Here is a 27,827-nt window from a genome sequence, read left to right on the forward strand (position 1 = left end):
CAAGGAATAAAACACAAATTACATAGAGCTAGACAGAACATGATATGGTAGGGAGAGAGAAGTAACACAGAGATGCAAATCTGGCCATGTTTAAAGCGTCTACTGCTATTCTGCTTGCAAAAAGGTGCTGCAAGACTTGAGTGAAGCAGCAGCTGGAGAACAAGAGGTGAAGAGGGGCATCCCCAGTCCCAGACTGACTGCTTTGCCTTGGATAGTGCCTTCAAAGGGGAAGGTTTGTGTATGAATCTGAATGATGACTGCAGGGAGGAGCATTCCTGCATCCAGTTATTCAGGTAAGAACCACCACCAAGAAGATTCTTTGAAAGTCCATCTTCTAGGCTGTGTTTCCCTTCTTCTGTCCCCCATCTTATGTAAAATACACTTCTGAGAGTAGAATCTGTTCATCTTTTATAGATTATGCCTATGTTCAGAACTCTAATACCGGACGTAACCTTTGTAGGCAGCAGAGACACACGTGAAAACCTTCAAATAAATTAACTGCTAGGCTTTGGAGCCTATCTATCTATCCGACAGTTTCAAGATGCATTCATGTGCTCCTTTTACTATTGCTTACTTATATTACCTTGCAGTATCTGTGCTTTACCGACTTTGCTCTTCCCTAGCGAGAAATAAACGACAAAAAGGTCCTGGTCTTCCATCATCTTTACATTTACAACAGAAGCTTCATCCCATACTATTTTTCATGCTTCTGCTGACTATACCTTTACTGACTTGTAAAAAACTAAGGGATTAATTTCCTTCCTGTATATAGATAATCTCTGTGGCATCTGAGATCAAATTGCTTTTTCTTCAGAAGCATTAATCCTACACCCAGCCTGAAGGACAGGCAGCTGTGACAAACACTGCTAGATGGGATTTCCAATATTCCAGCTAAATAAGAGGAAAGACAGCCTTCCCAAAGTTAATTCACACAACAAACTGCATCTTTAATGCCCTTAGCTTAAAAGGCTACCTTATGGCACAGTAACAAACACAATCATTTCTAGACAATTTATATCATTTATATGAAATCAGAAAAGCATGTGAAGCATTACAGAGAGTAAGACATTTTCTCCACCTTAAACACTCCTGATGAGCACAGATGGTACATTTGGAGTCATACCTTCAGTAAATCAGACAGGCGGGTAAGCATGTCAGTGGTGATGGAAGGAATGTTATCCACACACTGGCAGTACTCGAGGATTATTCTTATTAGCAGCAATACTGTCCTACAAGAGAGGAAACAGCCAAATATGTCATCTCAGTGCACAGAGTATGCTGAAAAATCAAACACAGGACAGTCATGTTGATAGAAAGCTACCTAATGCTAAAGATTATAGCATTAAATAAACCCACTACATGATCTGAAGTAGAACATCAAAGAAGATATACATAAAGATGGTTATAAAGAATACCTATTCCACAGGATGGTGCATGGAAAAAGTACTTAACATATGAGAGAAAATCTCTCAGGTTGATTGGTATAACTTATTAATTTCCAAAAAAGCTACTGTGGAACTAGAAGTCTCCATACAGATGTTAGCAGGGGACAAAAAAAATCCAAAGCTCATTTCTTATACTACTGTATAATTCTGGCCAACTTCGAGCAAGTATAAAAATCCACTGAATGTAGACAACATTCAACATCGTTGAAAACAATGAATGCCAAGGAGTCACAAAAAGAGAAGGCAGCTCTGAAGAGACAGCATCTAATATTCAAAGATGCTCAACACCTGTAATTTCCCCTGAATTTTGCAGGCACTGGAGCCTCTGGGAGCTACTGGATAGAACCAGGAAGGCTCCACAAGGAGCAGGTATGCTCCTTTGAATTCATATACACAGAAGACAGGAAAACTAAGGCAATATCCAATGTTCAGAGTAGATATTCTAACATTTCAAAAAGTTAGATCTCTTTTTTTTCCTTTAGGCACTAGAGTGCAGAAAGATGATGAGCAATCAATTGAAAATAAACACCTGGAGAATTTTTGGGGAACATCAAGGCTTTTTTTCATGAATGCATTTTATTTCATTAAATACAATGAAACTGTATGTAGAAGTGTGTAGAACTGAAACAAGTATTTGCACCAACACGAAGCTAATGTTGCTTCATAGAGGTAAATATAACAAGTTTCAAACAAGCAGAGGTGGATTATCAAACACATCCTCTATTAAGTAAATTTTATTCCTTAAAGCATGTTCAAATACTCCTGTTCAACCTGAAATGCTCTTTTACAATGATATCAGCTGGCTAGCACCAAAGTTCCGAGCCATCAACTTACGTTCCAATTGAACAACAATGCACCACCATGAAGCAACTCCTAAAATGACTGCTGGTCAAAGACATTATGTAAATCAGAACTTTTAAATTTGGGCTAAATTGATGTTAGAACTCTGGGGAGCGAGATCTTCCAGGTTTTACTCCCTCCTCAAAAACACTCTCATGCATATTTAATGCTTAAGCCTCACAGTCTTTGGACACATAGCTGCTTTTAAATGAAAGTGGTATGTGAGTATTACATATTTAAAAACTTCTTTGATATAACCAGCTTTAAGAAACTACTTTCCAATCTAGAGCAATCAGGATACCAAGAAATAGCATGTGCAGCTTCTGAGAAAGCCCATAACTTCTCTCTTATTCTGAATGAGACAAGTAATCATTCAGTAGCGGACTGATGTATTTTGGGGTTGTTCAGCCTGGAGAAGAGAACGCTCCAGGGAGACTTTATTGTGGCCTTTCAACACTTAGAGGGGGCCTGTAAGAAAGATGAGGACAAACTCTTTAGTAGGGCCTGTTGTGAGAGGACAAGGGGAATGGTTTTAAACCAAAGGAGGGGAGATTCAGACTAGACATAAGGAAGAAATTTTTTACACTGAGGGTGGTGAAACACTGGCCCAGGTTGCCCAGAGAGGTGATAGATGCCCCATCCCTGGAGACGTCCCAGGCCAGGCTGGACGGGGGCTCTGAGCAACCTGATCTGGGTGAAGATGTCCCTGCTGATGGGAGGGGGCTTGGACTACATGAGTTTTGAAGGTCCTTTCCAACCCAAACTATTCTATGGCTCTATGAATTTTGCAAGAGATAACCTCTAATGCAAGAAATAACAAGTGTGCTGTGAAGGGAAAAAACCCATATTCAAATGAAACCATACATTTCAGCCTAGTCATTCAGATAAAAAACAGCACTTTAATGGACAGAAGAGCTTGCAATGTCTTGTAACTGGGAACTAAAGAGAAAGTAGTCTGTGTGAGGAGAAGGGGTTTTTTTAAAATTTAAATAAGATTGATAAAGCTTTTAGTATTCATCACAGTTCTATTCAAAAGCTCTTGCCAACTAATCCACTGCTAATAGAAAAGAGTGCATCTTACCCAACTGTTGCATATTTTTGTCCTTCAACAATAAGGAATTCAGCTGGCTTTCTTTCTTCAGTAGCTAGACATTGTAGCAAAAAAGGAAGAGATGAGTTGAACTGAAAAGTAGTACCAAAAGAAAGCTTATTTCTAAAAATTTAGTGTTCACTTGCTAAGGCTTGAAAAAAATCACAATCAATCTTTGGAGCACTGCTCTCTCTTACGATTTTTTTTATATAGTTGGCCACCCATCATAATTATTACCAACTGTAAAGTTACTTTATTATCTGCTGGGATTTTAGATCAAAAACACCCCAAAGTTCCACAGTTATTATGGACCTAGAAATTTCAAATACAACAGGTTACAAATAGAAGAAGAAAAGAAGAAAAAGTCACTAGGTTTTCTACTCTACATTCTCAAATTATTTGCTGTTTATATTAATGTTTTAGCTTCAAACCACTTCTTCCTCAGGCTTCATAGTAGAAGCTCTTACTGATGCATTTTTTCATGCTAAATTTGATGCCACCAGTTTTCTATCTTCTTGAAGGAAGCTGAAAGAGCTTCCTTTAAGAGCAATGGTCATTGAGACTATCTTGGTGTCATGTTCCATACCTGGAGTGATTATTGCCCAACGTGCTCTCTGTCTCTACTATATTCCTTTTGGGGGGTTGAGGTTTCTCCACTGTGACATTACTGTATTTTCTTCCTTCTAATCTATTGCCATTTTTTTTCCCCTCCATGTATGTTTTCTTCCTCTTCTAGCTGTTCACACACATTCATTGCTGCAATACTGGATGAATATCCCTGAACGCATTATGCATTCCCATTTTGTGCATGGGGAAATGGGACACAAGGATCAAAAAAGTGACTCGTCTGAGGTCAAATGAGGTTTCTGTGGTAAGGTAAATAATTCAATGTACATGAGTTTTCAATTCCGTGAGCAGCCACATGGCATGCTGCCTCTCATTTGAACAACTGGCAGATGAAGTAGTGGGAAGGAGCAAGGAGGGCTGAACACGTGCACATGCAACACTTCAGTGGTATGTTCTGAGGAAAGATTTAATTTGTGCAAAGACTGTACGCCTCTACACTGGGAATACTCACATAAAAAAGTAGCTCCCTCCCTGTGATAATACTTAAATGAGTTTTCAAAAATAAACAAATAATCTTTTAAAGTAAGCACAAGAAGTTTCAACACTGGTAAACCAAGAAAAAAAAAAAAAGTATCAACTTCCTTTTGATGCCCCCACAATACAGTGAGCAAGCACAGATCAAGAGTTGACATGAGAGTATGTCCTTCAACATTCAACAGCAGCATTTGCCAATAATAAATTCAGTTAACAGTAGGACTGCTAGATACATACCTGCTGGTTTTTTTTCAGGGAGAGAAATTCTGCCATCTGACACCGAATCGACAAGATCCTGAAACTCGGCAGGAACTTCAGCCTGCTTCCAACGCTCGTTTTCCAAGAGCAGGCTAGTTAGAAACACAAAAGAGAGGAGGCTGAGAAAATGAAATGCCTTGTCTTGATGCTTCTGCCTGTAATTCTGTGGAATCAAGACTAACGTTACGTTACTCATCTTCATTAGAAATTGGCAGTAGCAAAACAGAAGAACACCGCGTTAGCCTGAAGATCTCACCATTTGTTCATTCAATCTATCACAGAGGACAAAAGATAACACTAGGCAATAAAGGTCCTTACGAGATCACTGCCATGGAAGTAATGAGTAAATACAAGAATTTTAAGAGCTTTTGATGGATGAGAGCAAAACGACTTGATGTATATTACTGGGTAGGCTGTTCCCAAGTGGAGTGGTATTCTTTAAATGGTTGTTTTTGGAGGGTTTTGGGGTTGTCTGTTGTTGTTGTGGTGAGGTTTTTTTGCATCTGTTTTTTGGTTGTGGGAGTTGTTTGTTTGTGTGTGGTGTGTTTTTGTTGGTTTTGTGTGTGTGTTGTTGTTTTGTTTAAAAAAACCCAAACAACCAACCAAACAAAAACCAACAACAAAAACCACAACACAGCTCACACGCACAAAAACAACCACAAACAAAAAACGCCCCACAAAACACAGGAGTGAATTATCCTGAAGTTACTTAACCTGAGACAAAATCCTGCCCTTCAACGTCACTCCTGAGTACATCCTGTAGCTGTTACTGTCCTTATTAACTGCAGAACAGCCTAGTTTGAAGAAACTTATGGAAACAGTAAAAATCTAAACCAATTTAAAACAACTGGGTTTTAATATAGTTTTTTTACCCCCTGCTCTTAAGTACAACTGTCTTACTACTGTTCTAGGCAACAAAATATTGTGTTTGCCTGGCTTATAATTGATAAAATTATTCATGTAAGAACATGAAGATCTTCTACCCAGAGATACCTTAGTTTCGTCTTCCTCTCCTCATGGAATCTGTTCACAAATCTATTGGCTTGACTCTGAAGTGCTCCTCGCAAGGACATACTTTTTCGGCCACAGATCTGCTCAGTATCCAAGATAAAACCTTCCATCAAGCGAGAAAGAGCAACAAACTCACTGGAATTCAGCTTCTCTAGGAAGCCATCCTACATGCAAAGAAAGCCATTGTAAGACGACATAACACCACAAAAATTCAGAGATGTAAAGAAAAAACCAGTCAGCATGTCTGAGGGCTTCTAGTATTTTAAGAGGCATATTACTTAACCCTGCATGGGACAGAGAAGGCAGATTGCAGTGCAAGCAGCTACCTTATCATAGATACATATTCTCTGCATGGATCTCCAAAGACAGCAAGTCAGAATATTAAAAAGGAGAAAAAAAAAGGCAGCAGAAACCCACACTGCTTTAAAATGACATGATATGTTAATGCCTGTGTGCTGTGGGCATTAATTAACATCAAGTGCCTGTGGCAGCAGGAAGAGTTACTTAATTTCAGTTGAGAATGCCAGTTCAGAAGTCTCACTCATTAAATCATTAAGGATGAGACACCAACAGCAGTCTGACCCAAGCGCCTTACCTTTGCTCTTGCCATAAGGAACTTGACTGAACGATCGTGGCAGATATCAGAGGCATTATAAAGCAACTCTTGAATATTGTTTGCCAGCCTGACCAGTTCCAGGTCAGTCAGCTTCATGTCATCACTGATCCTACGAATGACAGAACCAGTTGGTTGAGCATAAATTTATACATATATATATATATATTTCTGCTCACAGATTGAAGGAGGAAAGAGCCTTGCAGCAACTGTCAAATGCAGTAAGTTAACAACTGAAGTCACTTTGTACAGATGGCATCTCCTAAGTTGCTGTCAACGTCATGTCAGTCCTGCTAACAAGGAAATGCACAACTGCACGTCCTTATATTTTGTTTCAAATTCACATTCTGATTGCCATTAATGGCCTAAGAGTAAACACGATATGGTCATTACTAATACAACAAATATTAACATTTACTAGGCTAAAATTTACTCAGCTCCTGTAACACTTGAGCATCACAAGAGGTGACAGATAAAACAACATTTTTCTTCCAACGCAAGTGTAAGGCCTAAAAGACGTGCTCTGCACTCCTCACCACCTTGTTCTATAGGCTGTCATTCTATTAGCTCTTTAGACTTCAGGTTCCTAAGTTGGTCCTTTTTTAAAAACTTTTTGTGATTTGTCACTGTTTAGAGGCTAACACATAGCACAGCTCTGCCATTCCTGTAATTAGTTACGATAACAATCTTCTGGTCCAGTGTGGCTGCTCAAAAGGCTGACAGCATGAAAGGAGAGAGAAAGTGCAGGATGCTACAGAGCAGCAACTGGGCTAATATTGCTGTAACACTGTAATTTTACTAGCCTGCTCCAAACACAGAGCAGAGGTGCAAAGGAAAGCAGAAGAGGGATGAAGCAAGTTCATTTTAGAACAAAATTATGCAACCAGCCTCGGAAACAACTTCATTGCTCCAGAGCACTAGCTGTGTGGTGTATTTTTAGCCAACTTGGCAAAATGCTGCAGACCAGTTTGGATCCAACCCCCTTCTCCTTCTCTGCTCCTCACTGTAACCCCCTGGACTCCTCTTCACATTGCATTTCTCTTCCAGCATACAACAGATGTTTGGACATACATAGACCTGAATTTGTTTTACATGCAGCATATTTATTTTAAATCTATCTCCTTTGGCCAGTATTGCAATTTGAAGGGGGAAGGTGCCTATCAAAACTGACAGTTGCTTAAACACACAAGCACAGACACTTGAGTACCAATCCGCTAGAGTGAGCAAGCCACTTGCTATCTTCCGTCTTTCAGCAATGTAACAAGTGGCATTTCAATTTTGCTTCATAAAACTCTGTATCCAGACCTGCTGGCTTCTGAAGTGGCTCGTGCCCAAGTCCCACACGCATCATGCCTGTTTCTTTTTTACAAAGGTAGCTCTGATGTGCAGCCATGAATAAGTTATGCACAAAAGGTTGCCAAAAAGGTTACAACTGGAGTGTGGAGCACCACAGGGCAGCACTGCCTATGTTACCAATGCACTGAGATAGATTTATTTAACCATGCAAGTCACAGAGTTGACAATGAGCAATAGATTTTTCTCTAGAATTTATTCAGGTGTGTTCCATGAAGCCAGCTTAAAACATACAGAAAAAGCAGCTGTAGGGAACATGGACAAGGAACAGAGATGCCTCTGCCAGCCAAAGGCATGACAAAATGACCAGTCTTTCATGTAGGTGAGACTTGCATCTCTCCTCTCTACAAAACTGGCTCCCCAGCAGAAGAGATGGAGAAGGGGCCCTTTTCTCTAAGAAGTGAGATAATCAGTACCTACAACCCTACACACAGGTGAAAACGAGGCAAACGAAACCAAGGTGAGCTGGAGACAGTGCAGTCTGATGGCAGTCTCTAGGGGCAGCGGTGGAGAGCCATTCCACTTTGCTTATGTAGAAAAGCACATTCTTCCAAAGTAATTTTTGTACTGTATCATCAGAAACAACCGCCTGCACCTAACACCTTGTTTCTGACATGTTGTAAAGTGTAGACGGGCAGCACATTTTACTCACATCATCTCTACTCCCCCTGGAGTAACAGAAGACGATGTTTGCTCTTTGCTGGATGAGGAATCCGTAGTGCACTCTGGTTCAGAGACCGAATCGCTGCTACAGGGCTCGCTGTTTGGCGAAGTGTTTCTTTGAGAGGTAGTGTCAGCTGCGACAGATGGGAGGTCCCCTTCGCTGAACGCATCGCTTATAAACATGCCTTCATGAGTCAGGTAAGCCACTTCTGTGTCCACCGTACTGTCTTTAGCAGAGTTCTTTTGTAAGGTGTCCTCCAGGTCTCTGGTTTTTTGGTTCTTGTCTAGAACCAAGAAAACCACGCTACGGATAGTATTTAACGTTGCCTGGAATCAAATATAACTTTTATTACAAAAACAACAAAACCCTGTGCCACAACCCTGCACTAGAAAGATTTTCTTTTACTCACAAAATAAAACTAAATCCTGGCTTTATTTTCTATTGTATAATTAGCATTCGGAGGCAGACCCATTCATCTTCGATCGCAACCAATATCAGACGTTTCTAAGAATGGTGAAAGAAACCTCATTTGGAGCAATCTAACACATACAAAAGTTTTGTCCTAATCCCTAGCAGCCTGAAATGGATGTAATCACGCAACAAGAGGTAGTATCTCTTTCCCAGTGCTCTCTTTGTTAGCACTAATCATTTTTGCCCTGGATGCCAATAATCACATATCCTTCTTTCAATCAGAAGTTTAAACTCTATATGCAAAAACACCACCTTAAGACTTCAAATGGAAAGTAACTTCATGCCATTTCAAGTCTGAACTATGTGAAGCTCTTGGTAAATTAATGTCTTACCTTTATTCTCTTGAGGAAGATGGTAAACTTAGAAAAAATATTCTTCAGTAAATCAAACCACTGAGGAAAATTCATCATCCTCATCTGGTCTGCAAGCCTAAAAAAAGAGCAGTGTTCAGTTAACAGCAAATGTTTACTGGCCATGATGTCTACTGGCACATTAAAAAACATGCTTTAAATTGAATGGTAAATATAAGGAAAACCATGTAGACTTTTATCTGGCAGAACAATAGACATCACCTGAACAACAGCCATGATCACCAAAATGTATGCAAGTAGAATGGGGAAAGAGGTATATAAAAATAGATAATAATAAAAAAAAAAAAAAAAAAAAAAGAAAGCCTCACATCTACCATTCGTTTTTTTTTTCATTTTTTTTCCAGGGCATAATGTTCTTTTCCTTGGGATAAGTATGTGTTACCAGCAAGGGAGGGGGGTTAATAACATTTTCAGAAATCATGTGTAAATAAATTTACAGAAAAAATTAAATGAAAATATTTTGAAAGTGTTACAAAAGCCATGTTATTAAGCCCATTTTGTTGCATTGCAGTAAGACCACTTCTGCTATTAAAATGCAAGTTAGCTGCTTGTGGCAAAGGACAGAAAAGTCAGTGACAGAACAAAAGTTAAGCTCTGTAATACACAGTTAGGACCCATTTGCAGAATAGTAAACATTGGAGAATGGTGACCAAATATCCAATGTTTAAAAATGACCCTGTGCCCAGTCTTTCCCAATCTGGGTATAAATGCCAGGTGGATTCTGCCACTCACTTTGCTTTATCAGCTGGTCTGGTTTTCTTACATTGGAGTAACCCTTCGCTGAGCCAAATGAACTGCAGAGCTACAGAAACACAGAAGCTGGCAGGGGCCTCTGGAGCTGGGACTTCTGCAGGTGCCTTGTCCAACTCCTGCTCAATGCAGGTCCAAACAGATTGGATTCCACTGGGCCCTCACCAGTCAAGGCTTGACTATGTTCCAGGACAGAGATCCCACAGCTTCTCTGGGCCCCTGTTCCAGTGTTTGACCATCCTCACAGGGAACACATTTTTTCCTAAGATTCCACTAGCATTTCTCATCTTTCACCTTGTGCCCACTCGCTCTCATCCTTTCCCTGCACACCTCTGAGAGGAGCCTGGCTCTGTCTACAGCTCTGCTGCAACCTTCCCACGGGGTAGTTGTGGGCAGTTCTCCCCTTCCCAGGCTGGAGGGGGACCCAGCTCCCTTGGCTGCTCCTCCTACATTCCCCGCTTCAGCCCCCACCCAAGCCAGTGGCCTCTGCTGGATCTCAATGTCTGTCTTGCCCCTCAACCTGCTGGCTATGTGAACATGGCTCAGGCTGTGGCTGCAAGGACACGCTGCTGGTCCATGGACAACCAGTTCTCCACCAGGACCCCCAGGTCCTGCCCTGCAAAGCTGCTCTGAAGCCATCCCAGCTCCTGCCTGTCCTATTGTAAAGAGCTGCTTCTTCCAAGACACAGAACTTGGCATTTGGTTTTGCGAGGTTCCTGCCTACCCACTTCTTGGGTCTGAAGTTGCCTGGTTTTCTCTCTGGATAGCTCCTATTCTCATCCATAGGGGACGTACTGAAATTACTGACATGTTTTAATACAAAATCCCAGACTATGACAACAGGGAATGCCTTCAAGTAGTTAAGAAATACATGACTAAATACAGTAGTTTATACTTCATGCAAGGAGATGCACAGAATTACAGAATTTCAGTATTCTAAAGGTAAGTTTAATTTAAGGTAACCTTAAAATCTGAACAAGGAGGTAAATATACAATATCCTGACAGAGGCAGACAGGAGCAGAAGCTTAAGGTGAGAGAGAGGGATAATCCTTAATTATAGGGAAATTTAAGCAAAAATTATAATGTTAAATTTATCTATGCTAAAAACCATCCATCTCCTATGCCCTCCCACCACCAAAAAAAAAAAAATCTGACTGTATACTTACTTAACAACCACTTCTGTATCTATTTCTTCTATCTGCGATACCGTATTAACCACACACTGTCAAATTTAAAGGGGAAAAAACAAAACAAAACAAGATCTTAGCTTCCTTCTAACTGGCCAAGTTTCATAACACACAAACAATCCTTAAGTTAAAAAAGGAAAATAAAGAAAACACGTATTCGTAGCATTTAACAACTCATTTCTCTACAAACAAAAGCCCAAAAGAAACCCCCAAATCCAACCCTCCAAACATCTGTTTGCAAAATACAGATGATCAAAACATTCCCAACTGTGTACTAAGCTCTGAAGGGCACATGGGCTCCACCTCAAAGGGACCTGCTTTTCTGAGTATGGATGCTAAGCATTGTGTCAAAATTGTCTCTCAGCTCAGGTACTTATGAACAGAATCCACATTCTTCCCCCTTCCAAAGTGACTTGACTTTGTAAGATGCTGGTTGATAACCTTTTTCAGCTTCAAATACAGGACCTGGGATCTAACCTAAACGGGAACAAAGAGCTCCAGGGCAGTGTGGAAGCACACACCTACCATCCTGTGTTTTCAGGTGTGAAGGCAGACCCAGTTTCAACTGCTCTCCTAGCAGACATGGTATTTGCTGTCTATCTGTCCTCTTCTTCACCTCCAGGGCACCACCTGCCTCTGTCCAGAGACTTCTCCACACCTTTATTGCTACGCTGTGGCCTTTCCTCAAAGGACATTTGCTTTTCAACTCGTACATACAAAACCAGCCAGTTTCTTCAGGTCTCCAGAACAATCGATTTTCATTCCAAATGTATCTATCATTTTACAGCAATTTGTTCACTGATGTCTTTTCACATTACTCTAGATGCAAATCAAATCAATTTAGACTAAAATCATGGTTTTCTCCCAAATGTCAATCAATACCTGATCAAATGAGTCAATAGTGTACAAACTCATCTTGCCTTTAAGTAAATATGTACAATCCAAATGGTGACTGACGGCCGCTATCTCAAGCTACATGGATCTTACCTGCGTTTTGAGTAATAGTGATCAGTACAGAAGCATCTTAAAAGCAGATCCTTGTTCTTCGACTACGCAGTGTGTCCAGTGCATACAAACCTCTGCTCTTTCACCTGCCTGGCAACTACTAATGTCCTGACCAAAATTGCCCAGCAATGCACTTGAGCAGGCACATTTGAGACGTGGGAAGGAAACAGTTTCCTTGAATAAGGAAAAATATTTCTAAGAGTTGACATAATAGGCCACAGTGCAAACGTGTTGCACACCCCACACAGAAATACTATGATCCTGTCTGTTTTCCCTATTCAATAGGAAATTACATTGGATGTTGATTGAATCTTGTCTATTACTGAGCAGAGGCGACGCCTGAAGAATCCAACATAAAGGCAAATATTCCCATCAGAATGGGAAAAGCACTTTATGATCAAGAATGAGCAGGAAAACAGGGAGCACTACTTGCCTATTATCCAACTAAACAGAGAACTTAAAGGAAAAAATGTCTCCTCATGACTGCCAACACAAGCAAGTGAAAACCCTGGAGACTGACAAGCAGATGAAGAGTTTTATCCTGGTGTTATTTATTCATGCCTTTTTTCTTTTTTTTGTGTGGGGATGTGTGTGTGTTACACCTTATATGAAGGCCCAGAGCAGCTGCACACAGCTGTATGCTCTTGTTTCTCCTGGCTTATATTAATATAGCATGACTAGAAAGTAGTGCTCACTTCCATTCTCTGCCAGTCTTTCAGGGATCAGGGCAATGACCCACCGCTTTGAAGTGGGGAGAGAACAAGCAGCTCGGAGCAGGAGCACTTAACCTGATTTAAATTGTATTGGGGTCAAGCAAGAAAGAGCTCACACAATTGCCAACTTCTTACAAGAGTGGTGGTGTAGTTCCGCACATCACTGTCTGTCTTCTAATTCTGCCACAATATTTACTAGCAACATCAGACTGTGTTTATCTAAACCCACCCTGCACAACTAGATCAACAGAACAGGGGGGCTGCAATGTAAAGTGGACTGTGGGAGACAATCTGGCTTAAAACAAAATCCTAACAATAATTAATGATACGAATCATCATCATCATCAATATCTTCCTCCTCCTCCAGACTTGTAAAAGCTGGGTTCCCAACACAGCTCTGAACAGCACGCTGTACCACAAGGACAGGAGAAGCTGTCTTCATCTGCTGGCAAACCCACCACCTGATTCCCAGCCTTTGAAATACAAATCAGAGGCGGCTCACAACGCATCAGAATGTGACTCCTGAAACAATTGCATAGCTTTAGGGGATGAAAAATGCCCCTTGCACAATATTCTCACATATGTATGCAAACAAACAAGATGAGTAAAATTAAAAGTACCAAACACACACTCAGAAGTTCAGTCTAGAGTTTTTGTTTGCAAACAAAAACCATCATGTTGCTAGCCAAAATATTCCATGCATTTTTCCCAAAGAAGTCATCTAGACTTGGTTTATTTGTTGGTTTTAGCTGGTTTTATCTACAAAGACTTTTGGTTTGCCATTTAGGGTAGTGTATCTTTTCAAATAACAACAGCAATGTGGACGAGGATTCATTTTTCAAATAATTTTTACAGGCAAGCACTTCTACCATCTTCATTACTTCACCTTGCTCTCTTCAAAAAAGGCAAAGATGTTTTCCAGCCTTGGTAATTATAGTAATTGTACAGAGAAAGCTGTGATCTGCTGTACTAATGCTATGTATTCCTTCCAGGTCTTTTCTGCAAACAGACCTCTGTGCTTCAAAAAGTCCTTAGGGTCTGCAAGATCAGCTGCTCTGAACGAGACACCAATAACCACTAAAAAACTTCATCAGAGCTGTTCTTAACTGCTTTCAAAATAATTTGTAAAGGGTTGAAGCAACCTTGTCAGTTATGTTAGAAGTGTCTGGCTTACCTGTTTAATGATGTTCTTTGCAGTAACAATCATTTCATCTCCATATATTTCATAAAAATTTAGCTTTCTTTGTTTTAAAAGTCCAAATACTAGTGATACAAGTCTCTCCTATCAAGAAAAAAAATTTTAAAAATAAAACACACTAAAATATCAAAGTGAGGACAAGAAACAATTTAAAGAAATTGCACAGCAGTAATAAAGTTTGTGTATCAAATACATGGTGAACAGTATTTTGATCAGCGAAGCACTTCGAGACTAATGTCACACTTTAAATATGCAAAGCTCCCCATAGCAATGACAGCTCATAGAGTCCCTCCCAGCCCCTTTCATGCCTGGTTCCTCAGTTGTGCTCATCCAATTGTGCTTAACAACATGGATATTTCTAAAGACTAAAGAGTTTCCTTACCCTGAGCAAGCATGATGCTAAATACAATTGCACCAGCACAAGTAAGAATCTATCAGATGGCAGCATGGGGGTGTGAAGAAACTATAGGGCAGAAATGGGAAGATTCCAAGTGCTATTGCCATTCACTAGATTTCATGAAACCCAGGGATGAAACAAGACTAAACAGTTAATAGCGTCTAGCAATTACTCAAGAATTGTACAGACAAAATCCAGAAAAATCTTCTCCTGGCTAGAAAGCAATCATAACAGCCTAATTTTCAGATGTTTATGATCTTGAAAGCAATGAGGAGTATATACTGCAAATGAAGCACATATTCAGGGCAACCATATGCTTGATATAAATACCCCCAAATGCACAGGGAGACAGAATGAGAGCAATGTGCAACTATCAGCTTTCACTGCAAAACTGAATTTTTAGAGTCAAGTAGATAACAGCCCATGTTCTTTTCCACTGACGCAATGAAGCCATGAAGTGAACTCAGTACACATTTAATCAGAAAAAAAGTATCATTTTGAAAAAAATTAATTAGGGCTGGATTGCAGTTCCATGAATTTAGTTACAATTATTTAATTTTATTAAACTCAAAAAAAGGCTGGGGGATGAGGGAAGTTTGGACAAAAAGAGAAATAGTATAAAATGAATAAAATTATAACGTTGCTTAGGGACCTGAGTGAATTAGTTGATGCTAATTAAGTATGTTAAAGATTCAAACATATTCATCAGACAGTTTATTTCAATAATAGACATACCTCTTCTAGAATTTGGCAATCATCTTCTAAGGGTCTATTTAAATCATTGCGAGCATAAGTTGAAAATTCTGCAATCATCATTTTATCTATCAGCTTTTCCAGTTCACAAAGCTGTGAGCCAAGATGCCTAAGAAAAACAGCCATTGAGATATGAGCTAAATAATCAACCTGAAAACGAATTCATTAGTTCACAGTTGAAGAAAATAACCACCCAGCAGGTAATTTCCATGCAATCAACGCTGGCTTAATGGGGTCTCAAATCTTTCACTTGTTAGAGCAGCTGAAATCATGCCTTTTTCAGAGGTACCATCACCTTGCAGCAAAATACATGGACTTGAATATTGATGGAGGGTAAAATGTGGATGTAGGGCTTTTTTTTCCCCCCCTTCAGAAGGTGCCAAGTACCTTCTCTTCCCAAAGAAGGGAACTAGAACCAAGAACACTCGGTGCTTGTCAGTATACAGGTGTTAAAAACAAGGAATACATCTTTTGCTCCTCCAGGTCCCCAGCTCATCAGTCCACAAGTTCCTCCACTTCAAACACTGGAGCTTTTAATGTGGTCACAGATTTAATTCCCATGACTGAGACACAGTAATAGCTTTAGATGACAGGATGGCTTTCAGAGAACACAGAATAGTTTTCAAATTTGCCATTTCTATGCTATTCTAAACTAAATTTTTTTTTCATGTATTGCACATTTTAAACCATATTTTGCAGACTGTTGTCACAAAAAACTACAAGGAAGTTTTTCACATCAGAAATGTCAACCAGTCTTTAAAAGTTGTGCAGCTAGAGAAACTTTTAGCAAAGTAAAAGTAGGAATTTCAGAGATGCCAAACACTTCAGGCTTTCCAACTTCCAGACAGCTGAGAGCACCAAGTATGTGTAAAGATCAGACTGCTTTTTTTTTTTTTTTTTTTTTTTTTTAAGGAAAAAGACACTTTGCCAATAAGAATTAACAGGAGCTGCGATATTTTAAATAAGCCCAGATACAAAATGGAGACAATGAACCTGCATGGCTCACTGGCTTTAATTCAGCGTTGGTGCAGCTGGACCAGCTGAGTTAAACAGATTAATTTTCTTTAATTTTAAGATGACCAGGGATGTGCCTGCTTTTGAAATTGTTGGTCAAGAATTGGCTGGAAAGGACAAACTGGACACATTTTAAGTCTTTAACTTAAGCAAAAAGGGCCTCTAGAAAATCCAAGCCAGTTGCATCATGGACATTTCAAAACAAACCCAACAGAAAAAACTAAAGATTATTATTTGCAATGTAATGACTGGAGTTGCAAAACTTAACTGCAGGACTAATACCCACAAGATAAAGGCTCTTACGTAGGCAGACACAAAGATACTCTTTGGTAACTTATTTCTGTAACTGTGCTTAACTACCCAAGTTACTACTAGACAAGGTAACCTGCCCTCTCAAACCTCAGGTGTGGAAACATCCAACAAGAGTTCCCAGCACTAGTTACCACCACTTTGCTGAAGATGTTCTAGCCCCTAACAACAACAAAAACCACTCCACCCTGAAACACACAAGAATAACTCAAACCTTAATTTGTACTCCAGCGAAACACCTTGGCAATGGTCTCTCTCTTAAGAGGTACCAGTCACACATCAGGTCCTTTCAATGACTGAATACTACAATTCTGTTACATAAAATTACGAGTGTAGGGTAAAAATTCTTTTAAAATACACAGATGAGAACTATTTTTTCCAGGCGTTTGTGGTATGCCAGCATGCCTGTGCAAAAAAAATTTACTGTATCTCCATCACTCCAACAAGGATTGTGAAAACAATGTAAAAATTGGCAGTACAGATCTGTAACTTAGTTAACATGTTAAGTATTTTTTTGTGTAATTAAAAATATGAACTTGAAAAGGTTAAAAAGCTCTAAAACTTTAATTCTATCCTATAGTACTAGCAAGCAATAATCACACAGTTATGACTGATACATATAATCACTGGGGATATTTAACCTAGATTAAAGACACCATTTATTATCTCAAAGCACCACTAAGGTGCTTTCATTTTTTGCTATAACTAGAATCAAATTACATTTTTTTCTGTGTATAGCATGACAAGAACAGAAAAATTATTGTATATAGATGATGTGAGTAGTTTTCTTACTGCTTTATATTGAACGATTCTATGACATGACTCAATTTATAGCTGTGAGTTCACAAGCAAATTCTATAAGCTGTCATGCACAACACCAAAGCAACAAGATTTTTTTAAAAATAAGATACAAATTATTTTGGGAAAAAAAGAGATATTAATTGTTTAGAAAAAATAGATACTGATTTAGAAGTTACTCTCTTCTTAAAATAAATCAGGTATTTGACTCTATTGAAAATTGCGTCATTCTTGCCTAAAGCAGAGCAAAAACATTCAACTGATATTTCTCGGAAAAAGATGAAGTATTTGTGTATGACATCAACTTAAATTTTAAAAATTTCATTTATTTTTAAAACCACAACATTCTACTGAAAAGTTTTATCAAGATCTCCATGTTTTAATTGCACGTTATTTCTCCAGACACACTATACATTCAGGCCACTATGATACTTGGGAACAACTATGCTGGGCTTCTCGGCCGCACTTCCATCTCTGACAGGGGTGATGACTTAGGTTGCATTTAACTCACCTTTCTGAAGCTTCAATATCCAAAGTAGATGGAACATTTCCCACTCTCATCACTATTTTTAACTCTACCAAACCAACCAATGAAGCATCATTCAAGAAATCACTTTTTACAGACAAGATGACTATTTACATGCAAATATATTCCACATGTGACTGTAATTTTAAAATAATGGCACATTCTTGGGACAACATGTATACCAATCACAATGACAACACAATTGTACTCTGCTGATGTAGTACATAGGTTACTTGATTGCAAAACATAACTAATTCTGATGCTGTCACAGGGTTGCAGAAGTACACTCACTACATCAAGGTAAACATAAACGTGACTCAGACAAGGGCTGTGCACTATAATCAAGTGGCTGAGAACAGAAACAGTAAAGAGGAAAGAAACTGTTCTGAGGTGCCCGAAGGTGGACAATCTTAGCTAAAAGAAAGACTAACACCTTCTAAAAACTTTCCTCCCAATGGTTTATTAGCTCTTTAATTTTTTTAATGTAAAAAGCCATTTTTTTAAAGACTTCTTCTGAGTTCTCTTCTACATAAAATGTGAGTCTTTTTCCAAACCAGCTAGAAGGGGTGTTAGAAGAGAATCTCATCAGAACAGACATACAAGAGTAGCAACCATATAAAGTTCTGAATATTCATTTTACAGTTACTGAGCAACAACCATATTTTTATGATGCAAGCTGGGAACCACCAGGTTGCAGGAACCACATAACCTTTAAACAAAACAAACAAGCAAACAAAAGCAGCATCGACTTTACATATATAACTCACTATACAGCTCCACAACAGGTTGATGCAAGTCTCAGAGCTGATTTAACATACTCTGATTTAACATACTTCTGTTAGCATCATACCACAGCGGCAGCTTTGCATACAACACTTTTAAACTGTATATGATGGTTATGATAACTTATTTTACATCAGCAAAAAGGATTCTACTGTATTAATACTCTTGCATATCACAGAGGACACTGCCCGATCCAGTGGCATCTCCCAAGTGGAGTTCTAAGCATCCACTGTTAACAGAAGCAGCCAGCACAGGACCCTGGACTCAGTAATTCCCATCACTGTCACAAACACCTTGATTTCAGTAAAGCATTTAACACAGTCTCCCGTAGCATCCTCACAGCTAAACTGAGGAAGTGTGGTCTGGACATTCAGGTAGTGAGGTGGACTGTGAACCAGCTGAAGGAAAGAAGCCAGACAGTTGTGGTCAATGGGGCGGAGTCTAGTTGGAGGCCTGTATCTAGTGGAGTGCCTCAAGGGTCAGTACTGGGACCAGTATTGTTCAATATATTCATCAATGACTTGGATGAGGGAATAGAGTGTACTGTCAGCAAGTTTGCTGATGACACCAAGCTGGGAGGGGTGGCTGACACGCCAGAAGGCTGTGCTGCCATCCAGTGAGACCTGGACAGGCTGGAGAGGTGGGCGGGGAAAAATTTAATGAAATATAACAAGGGCAAGTGTAGAGTCTTGCATCTGGGTAGGAACAACCCCAGGTTCCAGTATAAGTTGGGGAACAACCTGTTAGAGAGCAGTGTAGAGGAAAGGGACCTGGGGGTCCTGGTGGACAGCAGGATGACCATGAGCCAGCACTGTGCCCTTGTGGCCAAGAAGGCCAATGGCATCCTGGGGTGTATTAGAAGGGAGGTGGTTAGTAGGTCGAGAGAGGTTCTCCTCTCCCTCTACTCTGCCCTGGTGAGACCACATCTGGAATATTGTGTCCACTTCTGGGCCCCTCAGTTCAAGAAGGACAGGGAACTGCTTGAGAGAGTCCAGTGCAGAGACACAAAGATGATGAAGGGAGTGGAGTGTCTCCCTTATGAGGAAAGGCTGAGGGAGCTGGGTCTCTTTAGTTTGGAGGAGAGGAGACTGAGGGGTGACATCATTAGCATTTATAAATATGTAAAGGGTGAGTGTCACGAGGATGGAGCCAGGCTCTTCTTGGTGACAACCAATGACAGGACAGGGGGCAATGGGTTCAAACTGGAACACAAGAGGTTCCACTTATAAAATGTAAGAGGAAACTTCTTCACAGTGAGGGTGACAGAGCACTGGAACAGGCTGGCCAGGGAGGTTGCGGAGTCTCCTTCTCTGGAGACATTTAAAACCTGCCTGGACACATTCCTGTATAACCTCATCTAGGTGTTCTTGCTCCGGCGGGGGGACTGAACTAGATGATCCCTTCCAATCCCTAACATTCTGTGATTCTGTGAAACCTGAGTGAAAAAACAGTAGCAACAGCAGCTTGGGCAGCACCTTCCCACTGTTTCTTCCCTTCCCAACTTCAGCAGCTCACGGAATTGGATTTCTCCGTCAGACAGAGCAAGAGGAAGCACCCCCTGGCCACTGTAAATACAGCTCTCCACAAGAGCAGACAGTGCTGAACATGTCCCATCTGACCAGTCATCAACCTCAGACCACACTTTGACAGCTCTGCGCAGGCTTTTGCTTGCTAAGCTTCTTCCAGCACAAGCACAGGCTGGAGGCTCACATATTCAACACACGGTCTGTGCATATTCCTGTAACACCACAAACCCGGGTCAGTAGCTAAAGACAGAGGTCTGGAGTGGAGCTGTGTAGCAAGAACTGTGCTGCATGCATGAGGACTGCAGACCACCACTTGGAAACCAACTCTCAGCTGTGGGCTACAACAACCACAAACGACCCACAAACAAACCCCAACCAACCACACACACACAAAAAACCCCCACACCACCACAAAAACACCTATCTCTGGTATATGCATTAGTCACACTGCTTATGTCAACACTTACATTTTGTACCTTTTGTATGATGTCCTCCAAGAATGAACAAAGGTAAAACAAACCCCTTCAGCCAACATCATACGCTCAACAGATTCTAGCTCTTTTTGCATTTATTAGTTTCCTAGATGGTTACCTACCGGAAACTGTGAATGCCTTGAAGCTCTTGCTGTAACACCTCTTGTGTCGTTGCTATTAAGTCCAAAGCTCCAACAAACTCAGATGTAGATAGCAGCAACTGTACCGTGGGCTGTGTTTGGTGTACAGTAGCCATTAACTTCAGTTTATTGTATGCTTTTATACAGTTATTTCTGGTGAGTGACAGTCTTAAAACTCGAAGTGATCCTTCACACATTACTTTATCAATTTTGGAAATTTTTTCTCTAAGTAATTTTACAGCCTGGGAGGTTTTCCTGAGGTAGTCCTGCAACTCATGCTGGGAGGTCATTGCATGAAAAAATGCTTCTGAGCGCAGAGAAATCTGATGAGCAATATTGACTTCCACAATGTCCAGATAATGGCTCAGCTAGAAAGAAGATGGAGGAAGAAAAACAAACAATGTTGTTATGACTGGGCAATCTTAGCATCATGCAAATCTACTTTCAGGGTATTTGTCTTTTTGTATCAAGAGGAAATTTTGCTAATTAAAATTAAAACCCTTTGTCAGATTAGCAAGCAAATAACTACCCATCGTGGTTTGATCATTTGTTTTTAAGTGAACTCAAAATCACTTTGAGAAGGCTGACTTGATGCCTCTCCTGCCTGAAAATGACAAGGTAGAAAAGCAAATAATTTTCAAATACCTGAGCTTTTGTACCACAAGGTCACACGCTGGCATTGTTAAATATGGCCATTAACCAGGAGACAGCTCTAGATACTGGCTTGCAAGTAAGAACAGTATATTCACACAAATATGCTACGTACTTTGGGTCACTAAAGTTGCTAAAGATGCAGCCTAACTATACTTAATGACGTGGCTTTGGATTGGCTCTATTCATTTAAAAGGCTGCAGCACCTTCTTCGTAGAAAAATCCTCAGGATATCGCCAGCTGCGGTTGTTTTTTGCCAACCAGTTGGAGTTCCTATTAAATGTATTTCTTGTGTGCTGACACTGTGGGATTCCCAGAGACAGAGTATGCCTACATGTTTAGAACCTGAAATTTAAATTCTCTGTGTCAAACAGTTACCAGGCCACTGGACTGGCCTTATTATTTGAGCTGCAAAAGCTGTGTTCTGGCTTATGCTGAATATGCAAACTCATAGGACTGAGGCATTAGGATACTCAGCTGAATGTTAATACTCAGACGACCTGGTTTCTAAGAGGCACCAAGTACTCAAACCTCATGCTGAATTTCAAAAGGCCCATCCAAAGATGGAAAGAAAATCAGCTGGGGAATGTTTCCTTCTTATAGTTATTTTCATCCTGCATGTATTTAACACTGGAGATTTATACAATATGCAAACTCATCTTTTTTGCAATATGTTTAATCAAAACATCCTCTGCCAACCAGCTGTGACACATCTGGCCCACAGGAAAACCTGAGACAGACTGTGACACTGGGATCAGAAAAAAGGCTATTACGATCATTTCTTTATGTGATTTTACAAACCAGATGCCCCATTATGCACAGTGAGGTAGAACACCAGAACAAAATTATAGTACCTGCCTCAAAGAGCTTACAGTTCCAATGTAGGGTAAGACATAGAAGGAGGTAAGGAAGAAAAAACTGTCAGGGGGAAATTGTTCAAGTAGGTCAGCAGCAGTCCAAAAGCAGTAAGAGCCTAAGCATGTGTGCTTAAGGCAGAGTTTTCCAAATTCTATTGAAAAACAGTGACTGGAGGTAAGGATAATTATGGCAGCAGGGTGCCTATTTACAGGTGGTAAATGTAAACCTCGTGCAGTTCAGTCTTAAAAAGTAAAACAACAAATTTGGGCCCATTTCAGTACCATGAAGCAATATAATAATTTGTTTATCAGGCATGTGGCTTTGGAGGCAACAGAACTGTTTTAGACATTTTAGGTATTTGTATCACCTCCTCAAGGAAGTGTGGGTCACAGCTATCCAACACCTTATTTTCAATCCACTGCAGAGAGTGCTCTGGGTCTCCCTTGTTCAAAGTCCATGCTGAGTGTCCATCCTGCTGCTGCCAAGCTCACTTTATGAGTTTAAAGCATATGCCAGACACTGCTTTTTCACTTTCAGACAGTAAGAGCCACAAGAAACTCCAAAGAAGTATTCCTCCAACTTTAGGTGTGGAGGACAACCCAAAGAAGGACCAAGTTATCCTCCAGTAGACTCTGTCTCTTCCTCCTGATCTGGAGGAAGAGCAGGTAGACTAACCACTGGAAATTTGGAAACATCTTCCAGAAGATCTCATGTTATTTTTTCTTAAGGCAACTCACTACTTTTTTTGTTTGGTTGGTTTTGTTTTTGTTTCCCTCCCCCTAGTTCCCAGAAGCTTCAGTAGGTTAAACAGGAGGGAAAATTAAAAGTTAGAAAACAGACTCCAAAATTATGTAGATTTTCTATAGGCATTTTACGGCTATTTGTACTACAGAAATGACTCATTGTCATTTTTTTGTCATGATTTGATAGACAGATTTATTCAGCAAGGAAAAAAGTTCTCTTTCAGTAAGATGCTTCCTGCATTGTCTACTAACAATCTGCAGACTGATGTAAAATGAGAGATAACAAAGCCCACAACAGCAATGTCTCAACAAACAGTAGAGAACAGCAGCAATGGAATTTCTTTGTAGGAAGTAACAGCTGCAATGGATAATGACATTTCGTATCAAAATCATACCTTTTCTTGAAGTAACTTAGAGGAAGCTGCATCACGATTTCCTTTTCCACCAGCAGTACTAAAATGAGACCACGGCAAAACGGCATTAAATGTTAAGGAATCTTCCAAGGCAAAATCTGGCTTCATAAAAATCTGAAACAGAAAAACAAAAGAAATAAATGCACCTCTCTCACCTCTACCTTTTCCTCCCCAGTTTAACACACCTCCTGTCTCATGAAGCTAACAAAGACCTTATTTGTTGATTTTTCAAACGCCAAATTTTCATTTATCCAGGCAAACACATTCATTCCAGACCATGTGACCAATCTACTTTACACCTTAAATGTTTTTGTGATCTGACAGAGTCTTATCTTCCTGAAAGTGGAATTCGCAGCTCCAAAATTACCTAGGTTATCAAGCACCCGAGATGATCTAAACATCCTGAGCATGAAAATGTAGGCAGCATTAAACCTCAGGTGGGTCCTCTAAAGGATCAGAGCAAACATTCTTCAATAGCAGGGGCTTATATATTCATTTCTGGGGCCACAGCTTCCACCAGACTGGGGATCCAGGCAGCTGTCAGGGTGCAGCGAGTGTTGCTGGGCAGGGAACAGAGCCTCAAGCTGATCTCATTTAGCACAGTGCAGCAAACGTGCTGGTCACAGAAAGAGTCAGTAACATGTAACATTAACTCTACACAACTCAGAGAACCAGTAATCTAAAATTCTCTCTGATAACATTATTTTTACTTGACAAAACTCATACAAACCTTGAGCTTCCAGGCAGACATTAGTACCCTTTTCCCTATATTTATGAAGTGTAGTTTAAAAAGGTTCAGAGACTATAGCATCACACCACACTCAAGCATTCTTTTTTCCTGGACTTTAAATATTGCAATGACAGCTATTCAAGTAACAGCCTACACAACTGGCAGAGAGATGCTGACCTATATTAACACTCTTGACTTCTTAATGTACCTAGAAAAAAATACTCAGACTGAAATGGAATCTGGAGTTGTGTCTTTTGTCAACCTGTCACAAAGAAACCACATCATATATGCTGCAAGCACATCTGCAAGAGGGCTTTGTTCAAGGATTCAAGGAGTTAAACCTACTGCTAAGTTGTACACTATGCAATATTCAAGCTTCTATCAAACTCTTCAGTTTCCCTTTCCTCCTTCAACATAGAGTGCTTAATTTTTTTCAGCTCTGAGGTTTTAACTATTAAAGATGAAAAAAATAATGGCACTTGTAAGACCACTTAAGTAAGAGAAAAATCAAGACCGCAGGAAACAACAACAAGAAAGAAAACCAGATTGTTCTTAGGTTTTGTAAATGATAAGCACTGCAGATCCTCTTGAGAATCCGCTCAAGTAATTAGCTTGGACAAAATTTCTGCAAAGAAGAGAGTACATTCATATATTCAAGACTACACGTGAGAAATCCTTATAAAAGCTTCGAGTGCACAGGAACCATACCTTAGGGACTTGTTCCAGATCTGTCCTGGATTTATCTAAAATTAAACAAAATACAAGTAGTCATTCATAAGCAAACAATGGAAAGCAATTACCTTGAACACTGTTAAACACTATGAGGAACTTTCCAAAACAATGATGCCAGGTTCCTCACAGGAGGCAGACAGGGAACAGTGGTTATAAATTAAAATGAAGGATTCTAAACACAAGGAAAACCTTTTTCACCATGAGGACATTGAAGCACTGGAGCTGGCTGCCCAGAGAGGCTAGATACTCTCCATTCTTAGAGTTTTTAAAGGCCCAATTGGATAAAGCTCTAAACAGCTTGACCTGACCTCACAGCTGAACTGGCTTTGAGATGGCAGTTGCAGTAAAGACCTTCTGAAGTCCTGTCCAACCTGAAATATTCTGATTCTTTGAAACCCTGTTGTTCTTTGTAGTTTAGATCTCATGCTTAGAGTACTCAGAGGTGCTCACACTTGGCTGCTTTGACACCAAAAATGTTAGTGATACAAAGCAATCTACTTAATTCTTCACATTCCTTAATATGCTGTTCAAGCAGCTGGCAAGGGCCAGTAAAAGGTCCCTCTAACATCACCCCAATTTTAATGTTCCAGATTGAAGCTGTCCATACAACCACTTCTGCACAGCACTTGGAGGACGGATGCACAAAGGCTGGCAAGAAGGATGAATGAGGACTGAGGACAGTCCCAAGCATGCTGAACAAGTAGCACAGAAGTAGCCCTTGCCATGAAGTAAGCTGACCTGACAATTGCAGAGGACGATATAGTTGAGCTGGGAAAAAAAGAGATGCATCATTGCACTCCAGCAGAACTTGAAGAAAAGGCAAATCAGACTTTTGAGGTTCACTTTAAATCCCCTTTTCCTTCCCTACTTATTAACTTAGCATGCATCATGAAGGGAGGTGCACACTGGAGGCCAAAAAAGGTGAGGAATTTAAAAACAACAAGCCCATTCCTCAGCTGGACAGTCTACTCATCTCTGACAAACACGTTAAATGCTTCACGAGCATTATCTCCCACACTTCTACGTCTTTGCTTCTTATTTTATTTGCTTGTTACTTCATTTGTATTGAAATAAAAAGGAAACCTAGAAATCATCCTGCTGTCCTCAGTCTTTGGATGGACCAGCTTTTATGAAAGTGAAAGGTCAAGTCATGTGGGCTAGAGTTAGAGGAAGACAAGCAACACTAACAAAATAAACCATAGAAAATACAGAATTTCAGCTTACCAAATGATGCTTCTACTAGGAAATGTCCATCTACCCAAGAAGCTCACAGTTGTTTTGGTGACACAGTAATTTTCTCTTTTTAGAAAACAAAAGCCTCTTTCAAAATGGATTAAACTAAGCCTGAAGAAGGAACTTTTGTTTTGCAATACAGAATCACAGAACGTTAGGGATTGGAAAGGACCTCAAAAGATCATCTAGTCCAATCCCCCCGCCGGAGCAGGAACACCTAAATGAGGCTACACAGGAATGCGTCCAGGCAGGTTTTGAATGTCTCCAGAGAAGATGACTCCACAACCTCCCTGGGCAGCCTGTTCCAGTGCTCTGTCACCCTCACTGTGAAGAAGTTTCCTCTTATATTTTATAAGTGGAACCTCTTGTGTTCCAGTTTGAACCCATTACCCCTTGTCTTACCATTGGTTGTCACCGAGAAGAGCCTGGTTCCATCCTCGTGACACTCACCCTTTACATATTTATAAATGCTAATGATGTCACCCCTCAGTCTCCTCTCCTCCAAACTAAAGAGACCCAGCTCCCTCAGCCTTTCCTCCTAAGGGAGACACTCCACTCCCTTCATCATCTTTGTCTCTGCACTGGACTCTCTCGAGCAGTTCCTTGTCCCTCTTGAACTGAGGGGCCCAGAAGTGGACACAATATTCCAGATGCGGTCTCACCAGGGCAGAGTAGAGGGGAAGGAGAACCTCTCTCGACCTACTAACCACCTCCCTTCTAATACACCCCAGGATGCCATTGGCCTTCCTGGCCACAAGGGCACAGTGCTGGCTCATGGTCATCCTGCTGTCCACCAGGTCCCCCCTGCTCTCTAACAGGTTGTTCCCCAACTTATACTGGAACCTGGGGTTGTTCCTACCCAGATGCAAGACTCTACACTTGCCCTTGTTATATTTCATTAAATTTTTCCCCGCCCAACTCTCCAGCCTGTCCAGGTCTCACTGGATGGCAGCACAGCCTTCTGTCAGCCACCCCTCCCAGCTTGGTGTCATCAGCAAACTTGCTGATAGTGCACTCTATTCCCTCATCCAAGTCACTGATGAATATATTGAACAATACTGGTCCCAGTACTGACCCTTGAGGCACTCCACTAGATACAGGCCTCCAACTAGACTCCGCCCCATTGACCACAACTGTCTGGCTTCTTTCCTTCAGCTGGTTCACAGTCCACCTCACTACCTGAATGTCCAGACCATGCTTCCTCAGTTTAGCTGTGAGGATGCTACGGGAGACTGTGTCAAATGCTCTACTGAAATCAAGATAGACCACATCCACCACTCTGCCATCATCTATCCACCTGGTTATGTCTTCATAAAAGGCTATGAAGTTGGTCAAGCATGACTTCCCCTTGGTGAAGCCATGTTGACTGCCCCTAATGACCCTCTTATCCTTGATATGCCTTGAGATGGCACCAAGGATAAGTTGTTCCATCACCTTTCCAGGGATTGAGGTGAGGCTGACCAGTCTATAGTTACCCGGGTCCTCCTTCTTGTCTTTTTTGAAGACTGGGGTGACATTTGCTTTCCTCCAGTCCTCAGGTACCTCCCCCGTTTCCCAAGATTTGGCAAAGATGATGGAGAGTGGCCTAGCATTGACTTCAGCCAGCTCCCTCAGCACCCGTGGGTGAATCCCCTCTGGACCCATGGATTTATGGATGTCCAGGTTGCTTAATTGCTC

The 27,827-nt window shown here is 40.6% G+C and overlaps 1 protein-coding gene across 1 annotated transcript in view; it reads right to left on the reverse strand.

The window, feature by feature from the left end:
- The window catches only part of VPS54 (VPS54 subunit of GARP complex), a 53,759-nt gene that overhangs the window by 12,025 nt on the left and 13,907 nt on the right, over window positions 1-27,827 (reverse strand). Inside the window, exons 6-18 of the mRNA XM_065630896.1 lie at window positions 24,894-24,928; window positions 23,438-23,569; window positions 20,773-21,158; window positions 15,204-15,330; window positions 14,048-14,155; window positions 11,135-11,190; window positions 9,179-9,275; window positions 8,364-8,701; window positions 6,341-6,470; window positions 5,728-5,909; window positions 4,714-4,826; window positions 3,367-3,430; window positions 1,124-1,229 (exon numbers count right to left, since the gene is read on the reverse strand). Of these exons, the coding sequence (XP_065486968.1) occupies window positions 1,124-1,229; window positions 3,367-3,430; window positions 4,714-4,826; window positions 5,728-5,909; window positions 6,341-6,470; window positions 8,364-8,701; window positions 9,179-9,275; window positions 11,135-11,190; window positions 14,048-14,155; window positions 15,204-15,330; window positions 20,773-21,158; window positions 23,438-23,569; window positions 24,894-24,928 (1,874 nt within the window). The remainder of the gene's footprint in view (window positions 1-1,123; window positions 1,230-3,366; window positions 3,431-4,713; window positions 4,827-5,727; window positions 5,910-6,340; window positions 6,471-8,363; window positions 8,702-9,178; window positions 9,276-11,134; window positions 11,191-14,047; window positions 14,156-15,203; window positions 15,331-20,772; window positions 21,159-23,437; window positions 23,570-24,893; window positions 24,929-27,827) is intronic.

Source organism: Caloenas nicobarica, chromosome 3 (genome assembly GCF_036013445.1).
Source record: "Caloenas nicobarica isolate bCalNic1 chromosome 3, bCalNic1.hap1, whole genome shotgun sequence".
Classification (NCBI taxonomy): domain Eukaryota; kingdom Metazoa; phylum Chordata; class Aves; order Columbiformes; family Columbidae; genus Caloenas; species Caloenas nicobarica.